At 37.8% G+C, this 25004-nt stretch overlaps 1 protein-coding gene across 5 annotated transcripts in view; it reads left to right on the top strand.

Moving 5' to 3' along the window:
* spata17 (spermatogenesis associated 17) overlaps positions 1 to 25004 on the top strand; it is a 168619-nt gene that overhangs the window by 10435 nt on the left and 133180 nt on the right. For 4 of the 5 annotated variants that reach the window (XM_064335834.1, XM_064335843.1, XM_064335828.1 and 1 more), the window contains exons 3-5: positions 15632 to 15713; positions 20245 to 20295; positions 23831 to 23934. In XM_064335834.1, coding sequence (XP_064191904.1) covers positions 15632 to 15713; positions 20245 to 20295; positions 23831 to 23934 — 237 coding nt within the window. The remainder of the gene's footprint in view (positions 1 to 15631; positions 15714 to 20244; positions 20296 to 23830; positions 23935 to 25004) is intronic. The other variant, XM_064335821.1, reaches the window with a different exon arrangement.

Raw genomic sequence — 25004 nt, 5'->3', positions numbered from 1 at the left:
GTGTAGTTCCCAAAGAATTGATTGTAAACAGACTGCACTCAGACTTTAGGCTCAATGAGTCAGTTCTGCAATCAGCTTGTCTTGTCACCACTGTGGTAGCTCTTAAAAAAAAAGGACAGCTGTGGTCTTTAATGACACTCTGCATGTTAAAACATTGGCACATTCATGCTCAGGGGTTTTGTAGTCTGGCCGGGATTTTCCAAGATATGATCTTGTAAATGTGTAATATTGCCCATTAATGGACTGTTTTTGTTGCAATTTTCCGCACTTTACCTACTTGTTTTATGTTAAAGAATGTTAAATATTGCACTTAAAAGAAACGTATAGCCTATCCTTTATATGGCTTTTATAAACTGTGAACATTATCTGCTTTTGACAAAAAAATGACTGGTATCAATATATCAATCATATCAATATCACGATACGAGACTACATATCGTCTGGGATTTTGTATATCGATATGGCATAAGTCTTTTCCTGGTTTTAATGGCAGCATTACAGTAAAGTGATGTAATTTTCTGAACTTACCTGACTGTTCTAGCTGTTCTATTATTTGCCTTTACCCACTTAGTTATTACATAGGCATTACTGATGATTATTTATCAAAAATCTCATTGTGTAATTTTGTGAAAGTACCAATAGTCATCCCCACAATATCATCACAATATTCATATTGAGGTATTTGGTAAAAAATATTGTGATATTTTATTTTGTCCATATCGCCCAGCCCTAAGAGACACCCTCTCTGACACACACACACACGCAGACACACAGATTTAAACCTCAGATGGTAAGCCCCCCAGGTCCTGCTCTGTATTATCTCCAGGTTATGCTGGCCGAAAACTTTGAAGCTTCCACTGGCTGAGAACAGCCAAATAGTGAATTGCATGTCTGACAGACCCTAAGCACACAGCCCAGACAACACAGGGGTGGCTTCGGGACAAGTCTGTGAATGTCCTTGAGTGGCCCAGCCAGAGCTCGGACTTGAACCCGATCGAACATCTACGGAGAGACCTTAAAATAACTGCAGCGAAGCTCCCCATCCAACCTGACAGAGCTTGAGAAGATCTGCAGAGAAGAATGGGAGAAATACCACAAATACAGGTGTGCCAAGCTTGTAGCATCATACCCAAGACGACTCAAGGCTGTAATCGCTGCCAAAGATGCAACAAAGTACTGAGTAAAGGGTCTAAATACTTGTGTAAATGTGATATATCAGTTTTTTATTTTTTATAAATTTGCGAAACTATCTAAAGCCTGTTTTCGCTTTGTCATTATGGGGTATTGTGTGTAGATTGATGAGAATAAAAATTAATTAAATCAATTTTATAATAAGGCTTTAACGTAACAAAATGTTGGAAAAATTGAAGGGGTCTGAATACTTTCTGATGGCACTGTAACAGTGTATTAAACTGAAAATGTCACATTGGTAACTTGATTATTTTTAATACAATTAAATGTCATTAATAAGCACATGATCATCTAATTACAATTCATTAATAAAACAAATTTCTGGACCTACGTAATTGTATAAATAGGACTTTGCCGCCCCTGCATTGTGGAGAATAGACTGCATTATCATGGCTGCATTTATGAGCCTGAACCAAAGGTGCAGTATAATTTGTTGATGACGCAATATTGTTGTGAGAATAAATGCTGCAGTCAGGGTCAACTTCCACGAGACCACTTCAGAGGTGAAACCAGGGCTAGGAAAATTTTCAGGAAATTTTCCTTAAATATTTAGCCTATTATTCCTGGAATCTTTCATTTTAATATGTATGTATTTAGTTCATAAAGACACTATATCAAAATGGTTATAGTTTATTGAAATGTTATACATGTAATTCACCATCCTATTGGCTGTTCTCAGCCATAGGAAACTTCAAGTGCTTGGCCTGCATAGCCTGGAGAGCAGGAATGGGGGGGGGGGGGCACATTGGAGGTGTGTGAATGTGTGTGTCTGTGAGTGTGGGTCTGTGTGTGTGTGAGTGTGTGTCAGAGGAGGTGTGTCAGTATGTCTACATTAAATATGTGGCTTTCTTTTAGTTGCAGTCACTTTTGGGTTACCTGAGAAGAATTTTGCAACAGTTGGTAGTGGGCATCTGAGTCCTGCATCTAGGCCTGCATCAGAATATCTGGTTCTTTTGGAATATATGCTGAATATTCTGCTATTTTTTGTAACTAAAATTTCTTAATTTTAATCTGGTTTTGAGTTGTACATTTTGATAATGATCCAACAGTTTGCTCTGCCTGTTAACCAATTTGGTGATTTAATTGATAGGCTAATTGATATCTTTGATAATAATTACCTAATTAAATCAAATAAATATATTTTTCATGTTGGATAAATTGCCGGACGTCAAAAAAGGGTGTTAACAATTGAAACTGCTGGTTTCAGAAAAATAAACACATTTCAATTAATCCTCATCTTGTTGACAGATAACATGGTATTCTCACATTTTGAGAACTTAGATTTTTTGTGTTGATTGGATAAAAATGAGTGACACACAAACTCATGACATTGATTTACAAACTACTCAACCCACCCTTAGTCCAAAACTTTCAACCTTTCCCTTTGATGAATTCCTTGGTTGCATAGGCAGTGTGTTTGGGGTTTGTTTTGTTGAAGGATGGATGCTCCAATGAAGCTCCGGCTGATGATTTCTTTGTACACTTCCAAATTCATGCTGAGAATGCTGCCCACTCTCTGTTAGATCATCAATAAACACAAGTGAGCTGGTTCCGGAAGCAGCTATACATGCACACTTTTTAAAATCCTTTAGTACTTTTTAAAATCAAAATATTTTTTTTTGTCCTTTATTAAATATGAAAATCTGTCCATAAATTACCGGCACCATATAATGAACAAGCTTCATCTTTCTTAGCAGTTTCGACCAATCACAGATGCGAAATGGATGACTTCTCATTTGCCTGTGGGTTTTGAATTTGTAGATGACTTCTCATTTGCCAGTGGATTTTGCATTTTGTGATGAGACACTTGCAATTTAAGTAACGAATAAACCACAGTGGGCTGTCCCGTTATTGAAACATAATGTACGACGGGAGTGGTGATTATTTTACCGTTGTCAAGCAAAACTCTTGTTGGTAGTTCTATTTGACCCATTGTTATGCAAAAACTCTAGTTGGTAGTTCTATTTGCACCATTGTTAAGCAAAAACCTCTGGTCATTAATTCTATGAAAACAACAATTCTATCAAGAAAAAAATAGTTCCTTTTTGTTTTATACCATAGAATTAATGACATTATTTAAGAAAACTGCAAGAAACCATAATTCAATCAAATTAATCTCCCTAGCTCTGTCTTGCTTTTTAAAATGGTGCAGTCATGCAGTGTAAACATAGCATTTTTCCAAGACCCTCTGAAACTGGGTTTGAATACCAGCTGGCTTTATGATAGGTTTGCCGTCACTTGTCACCTAGCCAATATTAAAATTCAGCTGGGTTTTAGGTCAAAATGGTCTCACGGCATGCTTTTTATTCTGGCTAGATAGCTAGCGAACTACTGAATTATATTCAAAACCGTGGTTACTATAAACACAGTAGTTTACAAAGATACAGAAGAAAATGCGTCCCATAGCCATGAGTTAAATACGGAACGCCTATTCTACTGTCCAAATAAGGGACGATTCAGTATTTTGCGGGATGGTTGGCAACCCTAAATGAAGCCAGTAACTTTAACCGTGATTCAACATTGCCATCAATTGTGAAATTTGGCATTGAAAAGGGGAGGAACGTAACAACAATTCAAAATCGAAAGAATAATGTTGCTGTTTTAACTGCTTTGGAATGCTGGATTTAGTAGCACATTGATTTTAGAACTGTTAAAAGGCTGAGGTGTGCCTTTACTAAGAATTAATGCCCACCCTTGGACAAATCAGTTAGACGGTTAATTAGTCGGTACACATAATTAATTATCAACCCCTAAGGTTTAGGTTAATTATTGGTAAGTTGATAGTACAACCTGAATGAAGCTGCAATGCTTGTTATTGATTAGCAAGTTTCAGTAGAGAAAGGATGGTGATAAGTTATTTATAAAAAGGTTTCGATAAAATGTTAATGAATGATCAAACTGTAACATTAGGTATTGATAAGCAAATGATCAAGTTATAGTGTAGCTTATTTTGTAGCTTCCAGAATGGTAAAAAGCATTGCTTCCTCTTTGACCCGGATAAGGCTTGGCCCGATTGGGCAAGTGACAGATTATTCAACTGGCCTGAACTATAGTGGCCCTGGGCCTGTGGACACTCCTTATTGTCGAGCCCTATCTGTGAACAGAGGAAGTCTCATTGAAAATCCTCAGTGTTAATTCAACTCGCGTCGTGTTAAAATTAACACTATCCCAGTGTTTATATAGCTAATTCTCACCGGTTCTGAGTTAAAGTTACACTTTGGATAGTGTTAATATTTTAACTCTTTAATAGTGTTAAATATCTGACACTCAGATACACATGAAAGTGTATTTTTAACACTAAATTGTGTTAATCCCTTTCAATAGGAGTGTTAATTTCTAACATTCAGAGTGTTGTTTTATGACACATGAAAGTGTATTTTTAACACTAAATTGTGTTATTCCCTTTCACTAGGAGTGTTCATTTCTAACTTCGGAAGTGTTTACCACCATATTAATGTATGCACTGCACTCCCACCATGAATGTTCTCACCAAATCTGAAAATGCTTCTCAACTCACCTGTAAGGCTACAGGAAAACAGTATGAACATTATCATGCTGTAAATCTCTTTACTATCTGTGTTTACAAAAGTTTAAATGGGTTGACCCACAAGACTTAACAGTGAACAAGTATAATAAATCATTAAAACAAACTCATTTTATCATTTTTTTATTCAGAAAAAAAAATCTTCCAAGCACCATGGGGATTGGGCACAACTTAACTATATATGCACATTTACAAAGAAAATAAAGGTAAAATATATAGGCTCTCATCTCCACCATAAGCACTTTGTAAGTCAAAGGGTTTATACATTACAAGACTGTCTGCTTTGATAACATCTTTCTCATCACTTTCAAATACTTGGTAGGCATGAAAATGCTCACTGAAATGGTCAACCACAAACTTGTTCATTAGGAAGAAGATAACACTGTCGACTAAAAGTATCTGTATTATTCTGCAAAATACAGGCATTTCATGTTCAATCTCACTGCAAATGATTAGTCCCGCCCTGTACTGTGTCCCACTGATTTTAACCCAGTTAGTAGAGAAGATGTTTTTCGGTACAGCAGCATGCAGGGCTTGGGCAAACATGTCACTTTTGACCTCATTGTCCTCATTAAATTATTTCAAGGGTCCATACTCAATATGGTTTAAAGGTGATGTCTCCCAATGATATCCTATGGACATCTGATGTTTTTTTGCAAGAGATTTCGTGATGTTCTTGAAGTTTTTAAGAGTATTTTTGAAAACCCTGTGTTTTGCCTCAAATCTCATGCTCCACATAGGCTATGTATTAGGGGTCCTATTTTTCTTATACAAGCCGGGTAGTGTATCATAAAATGATGTTTTGGGATCAGGTTTCTATCTGGATGCAACTGTTTGAAAAAGTCATGATGTTCCATTATTAAATACTTTAAATGTACAGTCATGCCTAGTGTAAGAGATGGAGAAAATATGATGCTGATCATCTGTAGTAAAAGCAGCAGCACAATCCAGTTTTGGTTTCCTTCTGGCACAATGTCACCAAAAAGTAAAGGAATGTTTCTTACAAGACAAAGAGTCTGAATGGAATTGAGTCCTATATTATTGCCACTACTGTCCAAGTTAATCCTTGTAGGACGATTTTTGCGCTCCAAGTACCCATAGTCAAAAGCATAAATTCTAGAGAACAGATCAGGTTTTGACAAAACATTTTTTGAGAGATAATCCAACAGTAACTTTATCTCATACTGAGCCATCCCTTCAAGAATGTTGTGCATTATGTCCAAAGAAAATTTGTGGCAAACATGATAGAACTGAAGGCTGTTAAGAGTTGAATTCTGCTTTAAACCAAACGCGGATGACTTCTGTGGGTCTGATTGCAACTCATTGCAGTGCATTTCAAAAAGTTCTTTTCCACGCAAGATTATCTTGGGGTCATCCTCACTGTAAACATTCTGGACATCATCTTTTTCAATCAAACACAAACGACAGAAATAACGTCCACTAAAAGACTCTGTAAAAACCAGAATTGCATGCATCTCTAAGTTGTCCCCAGTTATCTGACATATGGACTTTTTCAGTGGAGAAAGGCAAATCAAGGCCATGACTCTCCAGTGTTTTGATGTCATTAAGCATTGGCTGTTGAATAGGATCAAAGCCATATTTTTTCACATCTTCAGTATGAAACAGTGCAACCAAATGAATGTTCATCACAGCAGAGTTAAATTTTGGTGGCAGATTTCTGAGGACAAAATAGAGAGCACCTATTTTGTGAACACGGCGTTTTGAACCCAGTGGGTTAGCAGTTTCAAAGTCATCATAGTACATCTGAATTTGTAAAGAAGTCTGTTGTTTAGAGAACAATGGATGTGTCTTAAAACAACTTCCATTGCAAAAGTCTTCATATCTGTCGGTTTTTGATACATAAGGTTCCCCAAGCAGTTTACAAATATCAGAATTGCGGCACATACATTTTATTGTTTCCAAAATTGGAATGTGAACAAAAGTGTCTTTCACTGGGACTTGATCATAAATACCTGTTTTTTTTTAATTTCACCTTGTATCAAATCAAACTCCTAACATTATTTTTACTGGCTCCACAACCCCCCATTCCTCATTGAAATGTTTCAGAATTAAAGCTAAACAAATGGGTTTTCAAAATTCTCAAGACCTTCTTCTAATGTAGATCTTACAGGATCATCTTTAGGCACAGCAGACAGTATGTCATGCTTAACTTGGGAGTGCAGTCCAGTAGCAAGTTCTTACAAATCACTAACAATTGTTGAAACAACACTATTTGCCATACCACTTCCTTGGAGTTTAGCAATAATTGAAGCACAAACACCCAGCCTCTGGGCTCTGCCTGACACTTGTTCCACAAGTTCCAAATGAGCTTGAAATGACTGAGTTTGCTGTGTAAACACCTCACAGCTAGACCAATGAGGGTTTGTAGCTGGAGGGGAAGGTATCGCGTGTTCTCCCTTGGCTGGTGTGATTCAAAACCGAGATGTTAGTTATTTTTCCTCTGTTCGTAAGAACAGGGCACAATTATACTTAAGAATGCACTGGTTCTGTTGCCACGGGTTAGATATGAAGGCGCTGCTTCATATCCCGCTTAAAGCTGGCCTGAAACGGATCAGTAGCACTCTGGTTACTCTCCGTTCGGAAACGGGGCTATGTTGTCATCAGAGATATATCAGATCTGTCGCCGGACTGTCAATATTCCAATGGGAGCATCAGAATATTCACAAATACGCGGGAACAACACACCCGATCTATCCGTGACTACAGCAAGAAAGCGTAACAGTTACTATGTTTTACTCTCGTGTTAATCTGACTCCATTTTACATGATAATTTAAAATTTGGGGTTAACTATACGTGGAACTTGGGAGTGGTTACACTCGACTCTATCTTGTGCCATCATTCCTCAATATATGCTCCCGGGTTTAGCATTATTGTTAAATCTCAGTTCGGCGAGGAATCCAGAGGGTAGGAGGCTGACCACCATAATACATGCCTTCCATGCCTGGCTTACATGGATAGTGCATCGACAGTTATGAGCCCAGGACGGTGCGTATCTATCGGGCTCCTTAAGGCGAATTTGACAAGAACCGGCGTACTACGCCCATGGGTTCTCTTAAGCCAAAACACCAGAACCAATACCACCAATCCCTTAACAGGCAGATCGTGGTCACCTATCTAACTTGAAGACCCCACTAAAGACGTTTACTGTACTAGACCCCTGATCAGTAGGTCCTAGTCATAATTGCCCCCCTGAGTATTTAAACGGAATTTCGGCTGAAAAGAAGATAAAATGGATTAGAGTCATGAAGACCACGCAAGTTAAAATCAGAAGAATTTATTTAACAGGCAGGTAGGTTATTATCTTCAATTCCAAATCAATTATAAGGGTTAAAAACATAAATACAGAGTAAAAGAGTTCTTACCCAGCCTGTTTAGCTACACACAGAACACAGAGTATGCGCAGTGCGGGAAGTCGATTGCGATCTTCCTTGGCTATCTACACACAGTGCACATAGTATGTGCACGGTGGGAAGTCGATTACGATCTTCCTCGATTGCTTTGTCTCCCTTCCTTTTAAGCCAAATCCCGCGTTTGGTCTAGGCATTACCATAAATTAAACTGGCCGAATCATAAATCTCGAATTCCGGCCCCCACCTTTTGGAGGCAGTTGTTAAAACAATTGGTGGGGAAATGGGGAAAAGGAGATGATTACCAGAGAGGACATTCCATTGTGTTAGTTTTTTCCTGAGTTATTGAAACTATGTTTTTTCAAATTCTATTTGGTATGAAACATATTTCCTTCAATGGCTTAAATTATTGTGAACATGTACATACCAAACATGCCAAGTGGATGTAATATTATGGTGCAGTTGTCATGAAAATACCCTTCTGTTTAACCATTGTACATGCAATCCATGTTATTATTACATAATGCATAATACAATAATACAATTAAAACATGTGCATGGTTTGTACGGTTTTCTGGGGTTTGTAAATAGGATAAACAGATGATTTAAAGTCCAGATCCAGAAAAGAAATAAAAAGTCTAATGGCAGAGGGGCCCACTGCGCAGTTACCCCACCATGTGGCCGGTCATTTCACCCTTTATGACCCCAAAACACCCACACCCACAACCACAGACAAAGAGACTAGTTCCCCTTATCTTAGTTGTATCCAGGTGGTAACATTCCAGAGAGCCAACGACTTGCTCACACAACCATAAACAACCAGTTCAGTTCCTCTTATCTCAATCTTGTCCAGAGGGTAACAGTCCAGAGAGCCAAATGGCCTGCTCATCCCGAGGAAATCCGAGTAGCTTATTGTTTTACCACAAGGCTCTCGGGTCCTTTGAAGTACAGGCTGCGCCCCAGCATGCCGGCTCGTTCAAATGCCAGCCTTTTCTGGGTCCCAGTTTAATTTCCCAGCTGCATCGCCACTTTGACAAAAATCCTTCTCATGAACACTAATTAAATGTTTTTTGAAACCCGAATATGTTGATAACTGACGCCTACAACGATCTTGTGCACAAACCAACTTAAACCTGGTGCTAGGATACAAACTGTGATCAATTCTTAAATGGGTTATCAAGGACTGGCAGGCCACATGTACAGCTTGACAAATGAAACACTTAAAAAAGAGTTTTGCCCGAAACTCACAAACTCTTGGAGACTCATCTGTTGTTGTAACATCGATGTTGTAGACTGTTGTCTGCACGAAAATGTAGAGCTGGACCAGGGACACATCATAAGACAGGTTGAACACATAGTGGGATTTAAACAGTTCATCAAAAGCACCCAACGAGCTGGTGGCTTGGCAGGGGATGAGTTGTTTGTCCACGACGATGTAGAAAGTGTCAATTCTGTTCTGGGTTCGGCCAACAGCAAGGATGTATGGTTGTATATCCTCTCTTCCCCGCAGGTGTTCATCAATGCTGCAGCATGACTGAAAAACAGAACAATAACATGAACATCTTAAAGTGATAGTTCAGATTACCCATACAGTGGTATTTGCTGCTCCATGCAAGTGTAATAGATCCTCCAGTTTGACCAGTCAAATGCCCCCATGTCGCGAGAACGTGCGCTTTACTGGGAGTATGTTCCTCCCAAATGAATGGGGAGATACTGACCTGTATCTCCCCATTCATTTGGAAGGAACACGCTCTCGGTGAAGCGCGTGTAAGAATCTGAACTATCACTTTAAAGCATCACAGCAGGAGGAACAGCTAGCAAGTTTTCAACTGCTCACTGCATACTTGGGTCTGTAGGACACCAGAAAAGTTGAGCTGCTAAACAGGCCATGACAGGCCAACAACTGTGTGTGTGTATATGTGTCCATGTGTCCCCAAGAAGTCCTCGCTGTTGAGGAATTGTTAGCAACGTTAAGATGTTCAGATTAGTCCTTTCTTTTTTGCATGCTTACATCTCTAGAGGAAGAAAATGCCTTTGCAAGTTGTTTAATATAACTGAAAAACTGGCTCGTGGGATTTTAACAGATGAGACATACATAACTTGTGAAAGTGCATCATTTTGTCCACTGCATCACTGGGACTTATTTTGATCCTCTTCCGTCCAGCAGTGGGTGGCAAGAGATGGAGAAGGAACAACAGAGAAGCCATGTCACTGTCCCAGTCTATCAGGAGGAAAAATGAGGCAAAACTAGTTATTAGTATCTACTTGGAATGCACCAAGTAAATAGCACTAGCTAGGCCTATTTAAAATATAAACCAAGCATGTCATGTAGCTTACTGGTGTCATCGTTCTCTCCGAGTTTCTCAGCAGCTTTCAGAAGTCGGCACAGCTCGGTTGACTGAGTCAGGTGTTTGGTCTCTTTGATAACCTTGGGCTTGAATGCTGTGTCACACTTCTCAAGCATCTTGGAGGCTGTTTCAGCACCAAACAGCAGCATGTATGATTCAGCTGTTGATCATACATACATGCAAATACATCAAGCCAATAGTCAGTGCATTGTTAACTGCTTACATCCAACCAAATTAAAGACTGGAGTTCAAAGACTGGAGTTTAAATAAAATAAATGCAAAACTCACTAGTCCTTTGACATCTAAAAAACGTCATGCACTAGGTCCTGGCGATGTTGCAAGGTCATCTTCATCTTCTGAAACACGTTTGCTTCATCAGGAGAGTGAACAAGAAATGATATAGCCTCCCTGCAGGCATCTCCATCAAGCTGCTGAGGCACTGTGGCTGCTGATCTTTGGCGGTTTGGTCCTTGTGCTTGAGACACTGTGGCTGCCTTGACTGGCCGTTATTCCTGGACATGGTCTTGAGGCGCCATGCTAAATATCCTGTGCCTTTTTCCCCATCATAGAAGTGCTCCTGCAATGTCAATCAAATTTATATATATCTATCTTAATATAAACCCTATAATATAAACCCTTTCAGTCTGAAATGGTTTAAAATGAACAATTTATTTAAGAAACACTTACCCATGCATCTCAGTATATGGCTAGCCAATATGTTTACAAGCTGTCTCCGGGTGCGGTGCTTCAGCGAAATTTCTGGCTTGTACTCTTTGAGGACATCCTCACCTCCAGGTTTCCTAAGCAAGGCATTTTCTACCATCTACTCACATGAGAGAAAAAAAGTTTTCAGTGTACAATTCAGTCTTCCAGGATAAAATCATTTGAACAACAATATGCCAAAACTTGTCTTTTCAGACTAAGGGTAAAAGTAATTCACTGCATCAGAGGAAGGTAAAAAAACAGCAGTGCTGCAAATGAAAAAAAATCAGGTAAAGCAGCAAATTGGTAACACTTTTCTTTGATAATGGGGTCAGGTTAAGCCAAAATAAGCGATATAGTCTGGTTTCAACTACTGACTACCTGTCAAACAACTACACTACTGGCCTTGCAGAAGAGTGACCATTCAATGTATGTGAATGATCACCTAATTTAATAAATGTGTATGGAAAGAAAAGTTACACAATACAGAGCTGCGAAACAGCCAAACCCCGGGTTCATTTTTACTTCCTCACTAAATTAAGTTTGCTAACTTTCTCAATCTGGCATTCACCATTCTAAATGTCACGATACTCTGATTGGTGAGAATCTCAATTTAGTTTGCCACTTTATTTATGATGTTATGAGTCAAAATTGTAAACGACATCTACTGCTCTCAAGTACCTCTTTTGCAGCCTCTGACTCAGAAACCTCTGTGGTAGACCTGTTCATGACTTCAGAGCTGGATATATTTCTGCCTGTGGGAATCCACCATTCTCTTCGACTGGAGAGGTCATTGTCACTTGAAGAAAGTGACGTGGTATCCGTGAGGGGAGATGGTGTTGAATGATCTAAAGGAGAAAAATCTTTAAAAACAAGGAAAATGTAATTACGAAAATGTATCCAGTGACCTGCTAGAAATGTGCTATTCAGGGGTGGCACAGCCACTAGTAGAGATGATTTGTGATATGGTGATGATTTCAAATAAAATTACTGAATGTCAACATCTTTGACATAGCAAACTGTGACCTTGTGTAACACAAGCATGGGACAATCACAACCAAACCCACATTTTCAAACTGTTTTGGCAATTGGATGCTGATCTGTGCTTAAATATTGTTTCTTTGTTCATCTACTTCACTACTGTCACAGTAGTCAGACAGTCAGGGACATAAAGGGGTCTCACCTTGACAATATTTGTGCAGCAGAAAAACCCTGACCATTGATTATTTACAACAGATATAATAATGAAACCTACCTTCATCTGAAATGCTGTGACATACTGTCAGGCATAAGTCAGGATTGGCCTCTATCAGTTCAAGAAGGATGTCTTCCTCCACTGCTGTGTCAGTTTCATCAAAAATGTGAAGTTCAGCTGCATCGGGAAGCCCAAACTTGTTTTTGACTACAGGAAGATTTTCATGACACCAGATAAAGATACCTGAAGCAGGTTTTAAACTGCACATAATGAATGACTGATCAACCAATTTATCTCTAAACTAATCTGAAATTGCAAATTGCTTTCACTTGATAACAGCAGTTCTATGATGTTGCATTTTGGTCATTACCAACATTAGAGTGTACAAGACAAAACAGTAACTTTCATACGCAAGTTGAAAACTAAAAGCGCCAACAGCCGTCAATTTAAACGCTCATGTCTCTTGCTGAAATGTCAGACAAACTGGTTTCTAAATGAAATGGCACTTCCCAAGTGTGGCAACACTTTAATTTTAAGCCAAACAACCAAGGGGAGCAAGAGAATCCAGATGAGGGAATTTGAAAACTACTGCTCTCTACTGACTAAAGCTGATAATGCAAATATGAACTGTAATAAGAAGGAAAGCATCACTAGTATAATAATAATAATACAGTATGACATTCCTAACGTTCCAGGCATATGGCAAGCCGTTTTAGCTTTAATTCATTTCTACAGGATATCGCAAATACAATTCTAACTAGTTAGAATGCAAATTCTTGATATCAGAAATTCAATTGTAACTAGTTATAATTCAAGCGTTTTCCCCATTCATTTCAATGGGACCTTTCATTTTTGATATCAAGAATTGTATTTTAACTAGTTAAAATTGGAAATTCTAATTAAAACTAGTTAACGTTCTATTACTGATATCAAAAATTCCAGTTTGAACTAGTTAAAATTGAATTCCTGATATCAAGAATTAAATTTTAACTAGTTAAAGTTGAATTCATGATATCAGAAATAGGTATTTTAACTAGTTGAAATTATATTGTTTATATCAGTAATTGATTTTTTCTGATATCAGAAATTCACATTTTAACTAGGTGAAATTCCAACTCCCATTGAAATGAATGAGAAAAACCTTTAAAAATTACAGTCTCAAAGATTTCCGTTTCGTTCTCTTTGGCGGTACCAATGGCGAGAAGCAGTAATTGCAGGTGTGTTTTTGGACCTCACTTCCCATAGATCCAACCAGATCCAACCAGTGTTGCCTGTGACGTCAGTCAGTTGGCACCTGGGCCACGCCAACTATAACACTATTTACTGAATAAAAAATGGTTGTTATAAAAGTAACGTTATGTACATACTCATTCGTTGTCTAACATTAGGCTAACTTAAACTGTCTTTACACTGCCGAGCCGGGTTAAAATTCTGTAGCAAGACCTGGGGTAGAATTAGTGATGATCAATTTCCACAAACGTTCTTTATCCTTTTGCCCAGTATGAACATCTTTACACTGCAGAGAAGAATTTGCGAGATTTGCTGTGGCTCGTGCAATTATGTATCTCGTGCACAATAAACAGTCTTTCTCGTGAATGATTGTTGTGTGATATTTTTGAAACAACTGCCTTGCAAAATGTTACCCCTGGTGTTTCTGGTTTTGCTAGCTAAACTGTTCGACAATCAAGCTTTTATTTAGTTTTCTCCGGCTTGACATCTTTACACAGAAATCAGACCCGGCTCTGCTCCACCTATACCCCAGCTTTATTCCTGTCATTATAGTATATTGATGAACTTGATGGCAATGTAAATAACGGTAACGTTAAGGCCAGTTCAGATCAATGATTCGCAACGAGACGAAATGGTTTTAGAATGTTGCAGAGAAAATTGCAGCGGTGTGAACTGGTTAGTAGCAGAGCCTTTGCCTGCCCTGGGGTCTCAAAAGACCCACCTTGTCAAATTGCCAAGGGCAGTTTTAGAACGTTTACAATCAGACATCTTGGAATTTTGCAAGTTGCATCCAGTCTCGTTGCGAATCATTGATCTGAACTGGCCTTTAGTTAGCTACACTGCAACGTTGCAGCAAGGTAGCATTGCATTCGAGAGACGGTTTGCGAGGTCGGTACCGGTCGGTAGCGTTAGCTAGCGTTTTTTCTAATTGTTAGCTGACATTAGACTGTGTTAATTACATTAGCTAGCTAGCTAACGCAACGTTACCTGATATGAGAGATGGATACTGTGCACAATGTTGTCTAAACTAATGTTGTCTTTCTTGACATGGTCCGGTAGCTAGCGTTAGCTGTGCAAATAGCTATGTAATACAAAATCTACATCAACAAAGAATATGACCGCTCTTGTTACACAAACCCCCCCCCCCCCTTGTTATTGTAACGCTAGCAGACACCGGAAAAAACAGTACGCCGCTCACACACAAGTGCTCACACACACAATTCACACTACCGATTTTGCTGTGTATACTAGGCCAGAGTGTCACTTCAGCTACCAGACAGGCAGCAATGCTTCACAGGTCTCCAGACTGGTGGGTGCTGTAAAATATAATGTTTTCATTGTATGTCTACTTTTTAAGGACTCCCTTGTTCTATTGTAATGAAGTTGCAATGGACTCCATCTTTTCTCTGTAGGTCATGCTCACTAATGTTTTTCATACAGATGCATACCTGCTATTCGAACTGCTGTGTTCAGACTGAGAGGTTTCATCTCTTTTTGTTAATAGTTGGTAGTGGTGTAGATGAGAAGATGATTACAGACAAAATTACTTTGCATTGGCTCTAATGAAAAATACAACATAATTATTAACTGCTACTACTGCTGATTAATTGCTGCCTTAAACTCTTTAGAAAAAACAATCCTGCATGATGGCAGCTGTACTCAGACTTGACGAGTTGAGGAACCACAATGACAGAAAATATTTTTGAAAGTACCAGATAGTTTTGCTTGAGCTAAAGGTCCTTTCTTTCTGCAAAAAGAGAGAAAAAAACTGAGTAGGCTAAAAGTATACAAACCTTCAACATTTCTCCATCAGTGTATGGTTTCATCTTTTTCCTCAGTTCATGTGTGATTTTGTATGAAGCCTCTGTTGCTCTTTGATGTGGAAGTGAAAGATGTGGAAGAAGAGCAGTTTTTGTTCTGTTTGAGTCTTTTCATTTTTCTTTTGGCCCTTCCTTTAGGAGAGTCAGGGGAACAGCAGTATTTTGATGTGAAAGTACGATTCTTTTAAAAAGAATTTCATAAAGTAATGTGTTCCATAAATCTTTCTTTTAGACAACTCCACAGAAATGCAACCATTATCCAGAAGGTGTGGCAAGGATACACAGCAAGGGCCTGCTTCAGACAAATGGTAAAGGTATGTTATCTAACTTGTGGTATGCACTTTTTCAGCCAATGATAACACAATTATGTTAATTATTTATTTGTGTTGGAAAGTTAATATTACCCAGAATAATGACAGTTTGATCCCACATTATTTAAAGGAGTACCATGGTGATTTTCACACTTTCTCTGTTTTATGTGCTATTTGCACAAGAGGCATTGAAGAAACACAATGAGCAAAGTATTAAATATGTCCGTTCTGTGTTTTTGGAGAAATATGCGTTTTAAATTCATCGTCCCATTTTCAACTGGTTGAGAAAGTTGTCATTTTTCTACGTCACGAATACAGTAACCACTCCTATTTCCACGCCCCGTAAAGAAATCTGACAGGACACACCGTCCTGCTGTTCAGACAATGCAAATATTTGACTAACGTTAGGTTCACTTAAATTAGAGTTCCTTTAGATTATTTCTGGTTATATTCATTTAGCTAGCTAGCTAACGTTAGCTAGCTAGGAGGTTTGCTTTCATAAGGCAATGTTATCGATAACGTTAGCTTGCTAGTTCGCTTTTATGAGGACGTTATAGTTGTGCTTTTATCTTAACTTGGCTAGCTAGATAGCAAAAATTGTAACTGGATACAAGTCAACGTCCTTACCTTAGCTATCTATCGATACTTGATATACTACTAAGCTAGCTAGCTTGTGAAAATTCAGTCTCCCAAAGAGAGCGCGTATCATGGGGGTAGCTATGGTAACGGGGAACGGTCTGTCAATCATAGCTAACTGACAGTTCTCATTACCACGCCCAGACGGTTCGGGTGAATTTTTATAGTGGGAAATTTAGGCTTAGAAAAATACGTTTTAAAGTACATTGAAATGACTGAAGAATAAAAAAATTATGCACATTTGTTTTGTTGTTGCCTGAAGACAACTGGGAAGTGTCACGTTCAACCACCATGGTACTCCTTTAAGCAATTATTGCTACTGATGCTAGAGTGTAACACCTGACTCCCAGGTAAAGGGAGGGTGGAAAACCAACAGTTCTTGGACCTTGAGGGCCGTGATTTGAGTAACAGGGTTGTAGGATTTTTACCTTCTGACAACCATTTGAAAATTAAAATTCTCTGTCTGTGCAGGGATATGAAGTTGTACTGTATTATTCCATTCACACACACATACACACACACACACACACACATACAGCGGGCCCCAGAATTATTGGCACCCTTAATAAAAATGAAGAAAAAAGGCTGCATATAATAAATGACACAGATAATAATCTGTATGTTATGTTCAAACATATGGGAAAACTATATACTTTTATTTCAATACATTTACTCTCATGCTTCAATTTTTTTATATTAAGTAATCAAATTTTTTCTGAAAACCAAAGGTGCCATAATTATTGGCACCCCTAACAATTATTGTAAGTAAAATCAAACAAAATAAAATTGGCAATACAACCTTACTTACTTTAGTCGGGATGTATCCGAATCCAAATACTGTATTCGGGAAAGCACGAATAATGCAATGGAAACAGATATTTATTCTACCCGAAGTTGCTCGTTATTATTCGGATTTGGGACAAAAAAAAGTCAGCTCCATGTCGAGTTCTTATAGCCTCTATCTAACGTTACACGGGCAGCGGCACCAGTTACACACACCAACAAACTTTGAGCCACTGCACTGCAAAACGTTTAATAAAGTTCTACGCGTCAGCCATTATGTTTCTTCAAATCGATTCATATCATGGTGGATGGCCACTAAAATGCCCATTCTGTTTGCAACACAGAACTTTAATTTCACTAGTCGTTTCATTTACTACATATTATTGAAAAGTGATCGCTATATTCTGTAGTCGCCCCCACCGAGTCAGCGCACAGCTGGCAGCAGACTGAGAGCTGACCGTTCCCGGCTATCACTCAAGGAAACTCTGGCATCGAGGAGGTGCGGGAGCTAGCGAGACACAAGCCTGGTGTGGCAGGTGGATTTCTTTCAAACCCCCGCAACCTATACATCAAAATCAAGCTTAGAACCTGTAGTTTTTAGCTGTATGTGTTCATTTCTTCCATTTAAAAAAACCCAGTCGAAATATTGAAAAATCCGACGTTTTAACTTGTATTTCAGTCAATATTCATCCGTTTAAGATGTAACATGCTGTATGTATGGCTATAATGAACACAAAATCCATTCATGGTAACAGTTGCCACCAAGGGAAAATATGAGGACATCAGATGGTTTGCAGTTTATCCAAACTTAGTTCAGTAGGGGAAATAAATAAATAAGTAAATAAATAAATAAATAAATAAAACAGGCAAAAAAAGTTAATGTAGGCTATTACTGTCATGTAATTACTGTAGTAAAGTAGTAAACAAAACCAAGAATCCGGAGCTTGCCAAATCTCATTGGAATTATGACTGGAAGAGAGTGCTATTGTCAGATGAGACCAAAATTGAACGTTTTGGCCATACACATCATCGACATGTTTGGCGGCAAAAGAGGAATGCATACAGGAGAAGTACCTCATACCTACTGTCAAATATGGAGGTGGAGTCGTCGATATTTTGGAGATGGTTTGCTGGCAGTGGTCCCGGGGCACTATTTTAGATCAATGGCACAATGAATTCAACAAAGTACCAGGAAATTCCGGCAGAAAATTTGGTTGTCTCTGCTAAGAAGCTAGGAGTTGGTCATAGGTAGATTGTCCAGCAGGACAATGACTCCAAGCATACATCAAAATCTAAACAGAAATGCTTAAGTGAAATCAACATCCATGTTTTCCAATCGCCATCTCAGTCTTCAGACTTAAATCCCATCAAAAACCTGTGGTCTGAACTGAAGAGGGGGGGGTCCATAAGTGCAAACCCAAAGATGTCAATGATTCTGAAAAGTTCTACATGGAGCAATGCTCAAAAATCCCTCCAAATGTGTTATCTAACCTTATAACCAATCATAGGAAAAGACTCATGGCTGCCATCTTTGCCACAGATGTTTTCACAAAGTATTAAACCAGCGGTGCCAATAATTGTGTAATGTAAGACTTTGGTTGATTCCAATGAATCATTAATCAAGCACACTAGTTTACACATGTTGGAAAATAAAGCTTATGTCAATAACTATTATTTTTTTTTATTTTTTTAACTATTATTAGTTTAGCATTTTTTTAAGCATTTTTTTGTGCATATATATATCAAGGGTGCCAATAATTCTCGAGCCCACTGTACACACGCACGCACGCACACACACAGTTAAATTCTAAAAAGTACTGAGCTTTTTTCATTTTCCCATTTATTACAATAACAATGAATTACAAATGAGTATTTATTTAGTAATCACATTCTGTGGAAAATTATCAATTAAGGGTTTTTTGTCATGCAGAGAGCATTACCTGCTTTTCCATTCTCAGAGTTTTGTCTGAGTCTTGGGCAGCTTCTTAGAAACAATTACATTCCTAACACCCAGCAGTTTACAAATAAAAATACTGTTCAAAAACAAAGGAATCTCTTGAGCCAAGTCAATCAAAGCCACAGCGTCCGAGGCAGACTTAAGACCCTTAACTATCATTTCATCTGCTAACAAATCTGTAAAGCATGACAGCTTATGTGCTGTGTTTCTGCATATTAATTGCACATAGTGCTGATTCTCAAACCAATACATGCTACTATTTTGTTTTGATCAGATATCAGTTTTACCATTAGTAAAGTATCCTTTCTAGGTATCACAGTTCTACATTTGAATATAAAACAACTGGAAGGGACACTTGGGACATTTTTAACAAGACATTCCTTTGCTAGTTTGGAGTCAAAGCACAGAGTCCAGAGGTAGAAAGTTCATGGTCAGAAATAAAAGTCCTGCCATGTGTTTCTTCCACCCATGAGTTCAGCCTGATGATTTCACTAATTAGTTCTACCTCCTGGCTGAAGAATTGTGCTAAATACTGTAGCAAATCCGGGCAATTGGAAAAAATACTGGGAAGGACTTTTACTTTCTGAAACTGGATTTTCTACCTCTGACAGTTTCTAATTTGAAGTGAACTCCCCACTGTGGGTTGGATTTAGACCAAACATATTGTCTCTTTGATATCTTTCTTCCACCCTTGCCAGCTGCTTCCCCTTTCTGTTATTAATAAAGCAGACATGTTGGTATGTGAGTTCCTTTAATGTTTCTTACAAAGTCTCTTTCTGAAACACGCTCCAGTGGATTAATCATACAATAATGCATGTCCTCTGCTGGTGTGAATATTTGTGCCTTTGTTAATCTATCCTCATTGGAGCTCCATTGATTATCAAACTCAGCAGAGAGTACTTTACGATCATCTATCTCCATTAGTTTCCAGCTTGACTACCATTGATTTTTTTCTGGTCCTGTCTGCATTATGTATTATGAAGCAGTCTGTTCCTTCAGTACAAAGTCTGAATTCCCTCTATCTTCTTTTTACCTCACTGGGCTTCTGTGCCTTAGCATGTATTATTTATATAGGGGGTTATGTTTTTTTTCAGGATAGATAGGAAGACTAGGATTCGAGTGACTGCATTGTAACGCTTTCTTTCTCTCAATTCACAGACAGCATATTTTATGATGAAGATGCATTTCTACAATGAGATGGCTGTCAGGGTAAATATTTCTTCAGTTGTTAACCAAATAAAACCAAATAGTTAGTTGTGCTTTGAATAGAATTCTAATTTAAAGATAAAATTGACTGGGCACATTTGATTGTAAATGTAGCCAGCGTATGGTCTCACTGTGCGATTATTTAAAATCATACACAGCATCATGGTACATCATAATAATTGTCACTTTGAATATAACAATTTACGGCCTAAAATTTCAACTGAATGAATCCTAAAATCACAACTATTGCCACTGTGCGACCTGCCCATTTGTGAAGTACATATTCACCAGTTTGATTAACTGAACTGATTTCCCAAGTTATAAATCAAAAGGGTTTGACTGATACATTAGCAGTTTTATGAGGGAGGATTGTGTTAACATGTTATATTTTACAATTCTGTACAGCTTCTTTTCTCCCAAGTGAAATTGTTAAAGATTATATTGCAAGATTACATTTTTACAAGCCCAACAAAACATCCCTGAAAATCCAAAATGAGGAAATGCTTTAACAGTTATCCCAATAAATACTCCCTTGTTAGCATAGGGTATGCCTTCATAAGAAGAAAATAACACATGTATACCAGGAAGAGGAAAATGTCTGGCTGACCTTCTGAAGTCACAGGGTTAAATGCCAAAGATCATTTCACTGCTTAACTGAAAAATATATTGCCTCAACAGGAATAACCAAAGTGTTTTTAGTGGTTGTTAAATACACTACATTTCAAAGTATGTGGACACCTGAACATCACGCCCATATGTACTTGTTTAACATCTTATTCCAAAACTATGGCCATTAATATGGAGTTGGACCCCCTGTTGTAACAGCCTCCACTCTTCTGGGAAGGCTTTCCTGTAGATTTTGGAACATAGCTGCGGTGATTCAATTCCATTCAGCCACAAGAGCATTAGTGAGGTTTGGCACTGATGTTGGCCGTCAGGCCTGGCTCACAGTTAGCTTTCCAATTCATCCCAAAGGTGCTCGATGGGGTAGAGGTCAGGGCTGTGCACAGGGCAGTCAAGTACATTTAAGCAAAATAAAAACAGCAAGGCAAAGAAATGAAAATTTAAGTAAAGCCACAGTATAGCCTACCGAGCAATTAGGAAAGTGTATATTGCATTCAAAAGGCATAACAGTGTGTTATTCAGATTTCCTGGCCATGCAAGGGTGAACACTATTAAGGAAGGTTTCTATGTAGGTAAAGATATCATTTGTAAGAGGATATCACAATGGTAATATTTATATAATCACTAATAAATAAATGTTTTTTCAAATGTCCTGTTGGGTTAACCATTAATTTGTTCATTACCTATTTGAAAATTAAGAAATTCAATTAAGAGGCTAAGTTTGTAATGTGAGACCACCTGTCAGCTCTTTTTGTAACTGATGTCACATGCACTGAAAAATAATATAATTTGATGTTTCAGTGCAGTGACATGATCAGAACGCAAGTGAATGAAAGGCTTATGTAGGCATAGGCCTATTTAATTTATCTGCCTGGCTTCTTCTGTCATTTTGGCTGCTCTGGATATGTTTGATTTTCTAGTTACAGTATTGTTATTCTTGTCTTCCATTGTAGTGGTGGACTACAGAAAATGGCAGCATGCCCCATGCAATGCACACAGCTCTTAACGGGAATTAAAAGACGTCATTTGATTGGCTATTAATTCACTCAGCTGCACCACATCCACTGATAATACATTCAGTATAACCCAACGCTTTTTCCAGGCGCGTCACACATTTTTCACTATGTGCTTATTATCTCTTGTCCCGAAAATACGAACAATCACAAGCCATGCCCAATCCACCACATGCCGCGCAATTGACTGCGCTGATGCGCTCTGCAGCATTGATTCTGGAAAACAAAGACCTAATGGGGCAATTACTTTTTCACGTGTGATGTGGGTGTTTGATAACTTTTTTCATTAAATTATGAAAAAAAAAAATTAAATGTGTTTTGTGTTTACTCAGGTTCCCTTTGTTTAATATTACATTTTGTCTTACGATCTAAAAACATTCAGTGCATCAAATATGTAATAGTAGAGTAAATCAGGAAATACTTTTTCACAGCACTGTATCTTGGCCAGAAAGCTATCGATATATTGTTGTCCAGTTTGCCATTATGCCTTCTACAAGTTTCTCATGCCAAAAATCAAGATAGACTGCTTACTGGCTAATGTAATTTCCTCTTGTGTGATTTCAAAGTGATAACATACCATGTTTTTGAACCTTGGTGATATTATAATACTTCTCACTCTGTACAGCATAGTGTTAGCCAAGTCATTTTACTGGTTATTCCATCTGAGCAACAAAGTGTTGCTCCCTGTACAGCTATATTTCACTTTTATATTGCTCCTCAATTTTAACATGCCCACCCTGCCATTTATACTGCAGCCCATAATTCCCTTACAGTAACCATGGTGCAGTCAGTACTGGTATATAATGACAATCATCCATGTATTCAAATAAGCAGCTAGTTTTCTGTCACCACTGACAGGTGGGAAAAAAACAATGATTTTGTAATGATGTCAGAAACAATGTCTTCAGCAACCAACACCAAAATCCTCCAGCAGTGGGTAGCACAAGACCTTTTTTGCTTTTAGGAAAAAAAGAAAAAACTAATATCAAAATTGCAACAAAATATCTACTTCACTAGTTCTTTTAGTTAAAATACTCTTCTCTTGTGCTTGGACAATTATTTTAAATACAGAGAAACTGAATATTTCTACCTGATGTTTATTTTGAGTGAATAAACCTCATGAACCATTGTTATATTTTGTTAAAGTAGAGTAGTGTAAAAATAGATGCAGAATTCAAATAAAAATATAAATGAATACATTCCAGAAATGTCTGGTGTAGTGGAGAAAATTAATATGTTATAAATGCTCGAAAGGATTTTTAAACATATGCAGTCTATGTGAAGGACATCTCTGCCCACTGATTTCATTGACTAAGGAAAACATACAGTTGAATCCCCTGTGCCACTTATTATTCTGTACATATTTATTTATTTTTATCCTGCAATGTCTTTATCATTCTCTTTACTAAAGGTCAGTGTATTAATCCACTAATACAAACCAGTGTTTACAGGGGTCCCTAGATTTTATGTTATCTAATTGAAGAATATGCATCATCGATTTTATGTGTCTTAGAAGGTCACAATGAACCTGCCTTCTGAGTCAGCAGTTACTTTATTTAATATTATCTATTGAATGCAGATCAATTGCAATGCCCTTTTCCTTGTTATACAACAAGCTATTGTTTTAATTCCCTAATTAGCCCAAAGCACATCTGTTCCTTTTTTGGACTTTGCAGCAGTCCATTAATAGTTCAGAATGCTTCTGCATCACTTCTGCGGCCCATCCTTTAAGAGGCAGTGTGTGTTCTTTTTCCATTGCTGTTCATCAAAATGATCGGTTCACATCTCCCATGTGAATGCCACACAGCATGTGTGTATATTGCATTACATTTCATTTCATTACAAGTTTTTGGTTTGTTATGTTTGAATCTGTTCTTATTGCCACTTTTGTCCCTTTTCAGATACAACAAAGATGGAGGGGATACTATGTCCGGAAGTATATACATAATTACCATGCGAGACAGCAGTATTTGGAAGGACTGGCAAGAAAAAATGAACAAATTAGGTATGATAACTAAGAAGCAAATATATTTTGGTACAGAAAATACAATTCACAGAAAATTGATTTGTCCATCAGTATTTGTAAAGCTTTGAACCAGAATGGTAAATGTCAATATCACTGTCATTCAAGGAAACATTCATTTTGGATTCATTTTGGAGCTTGCTTGCTCTGTGGCAGCTCAGTACAGAGCAGAACGTGTACTTCCATCAGATATACCCTGTGTCATGTGGTTTAAGGAGGAAAATAATCAACTTAGAAACTTATAGATCGATGCATTTTGGGTCCATGAAAATTAACCAAGGATTACAAAAAAGCAGAAAAACAAAAATTAAAGAAAGAAGTGCAACAATTAAAGAAATGGCAAAATGTTATTTAGTCGGCAACAAAATATGCCAACACCTACCAGATCCAATCTTAATTGAAACTGAATTCTTTTGTAGCATAAGGTTTATGCAGTGATGTTGCAATTTAAAAGATTGCACATAATCTTCTCTCTTGTAATCTGTATTTTTCTTTTATTAGTACATTTTTATAACCATCAAAGACTTTCTTGTAGGTATAAATAAAATTTAAGGTTATGTTGCAATCTCGCACTGTATCCATGCTAGTACAACTCCTGTAAATCAAAAGTGGTAGCTCAAATTAAAGAAATGTCTCTAGGCATTTTCACGAAGGCAAATTGATTAGATTAATTTACAGGCTTTGTGTGTGCAGTTGGTAGACACGTGCTAACCCCTTGCCTCCTGTTTGTAAAAACTGCTTCAGGTTGTGAGCAAGTGAGTTATGTTATGAAATTAGTCATTTGGCAAGCCCTTGCATTAATAAAACCATGTTTGGAGGACTTGATCTATCTTTTTCACACAAAAAAACCCAATGCAGTCAAAATTTCAATGTCGATAATATATTTCCCTGGAAAATATCTTAAGGGTTTGGCTAAAATTAAATGCAAATTTATTAAGTGTTTCATGCCAACCCTCCACCCCCAACTTGCTTGCTTAGGGTAGTCCATTGTGACCGATGATGACTTCTCATTTTTATTGTGGATCCATTGAGGGCTGTATAGTCCAATGCAG

Source organism: Anguilla rostrata, chromosome 1, assembly GCF_018555375.3.
Source record: "Anguilla rostrata isolate EN2019 chromosome 1, ASM1855537v3, whole genome shotgun sequence".
Taxonomy (NCBI): Eukaryota; Metazoa; Chordata; class Actinopteri; order Anguilliformes; family Anguillidae; genus Anguilla; species Anguilla rostrata.
This window is presented reverse-complemented; position numbering and strand designations above follow the sequence as displayed.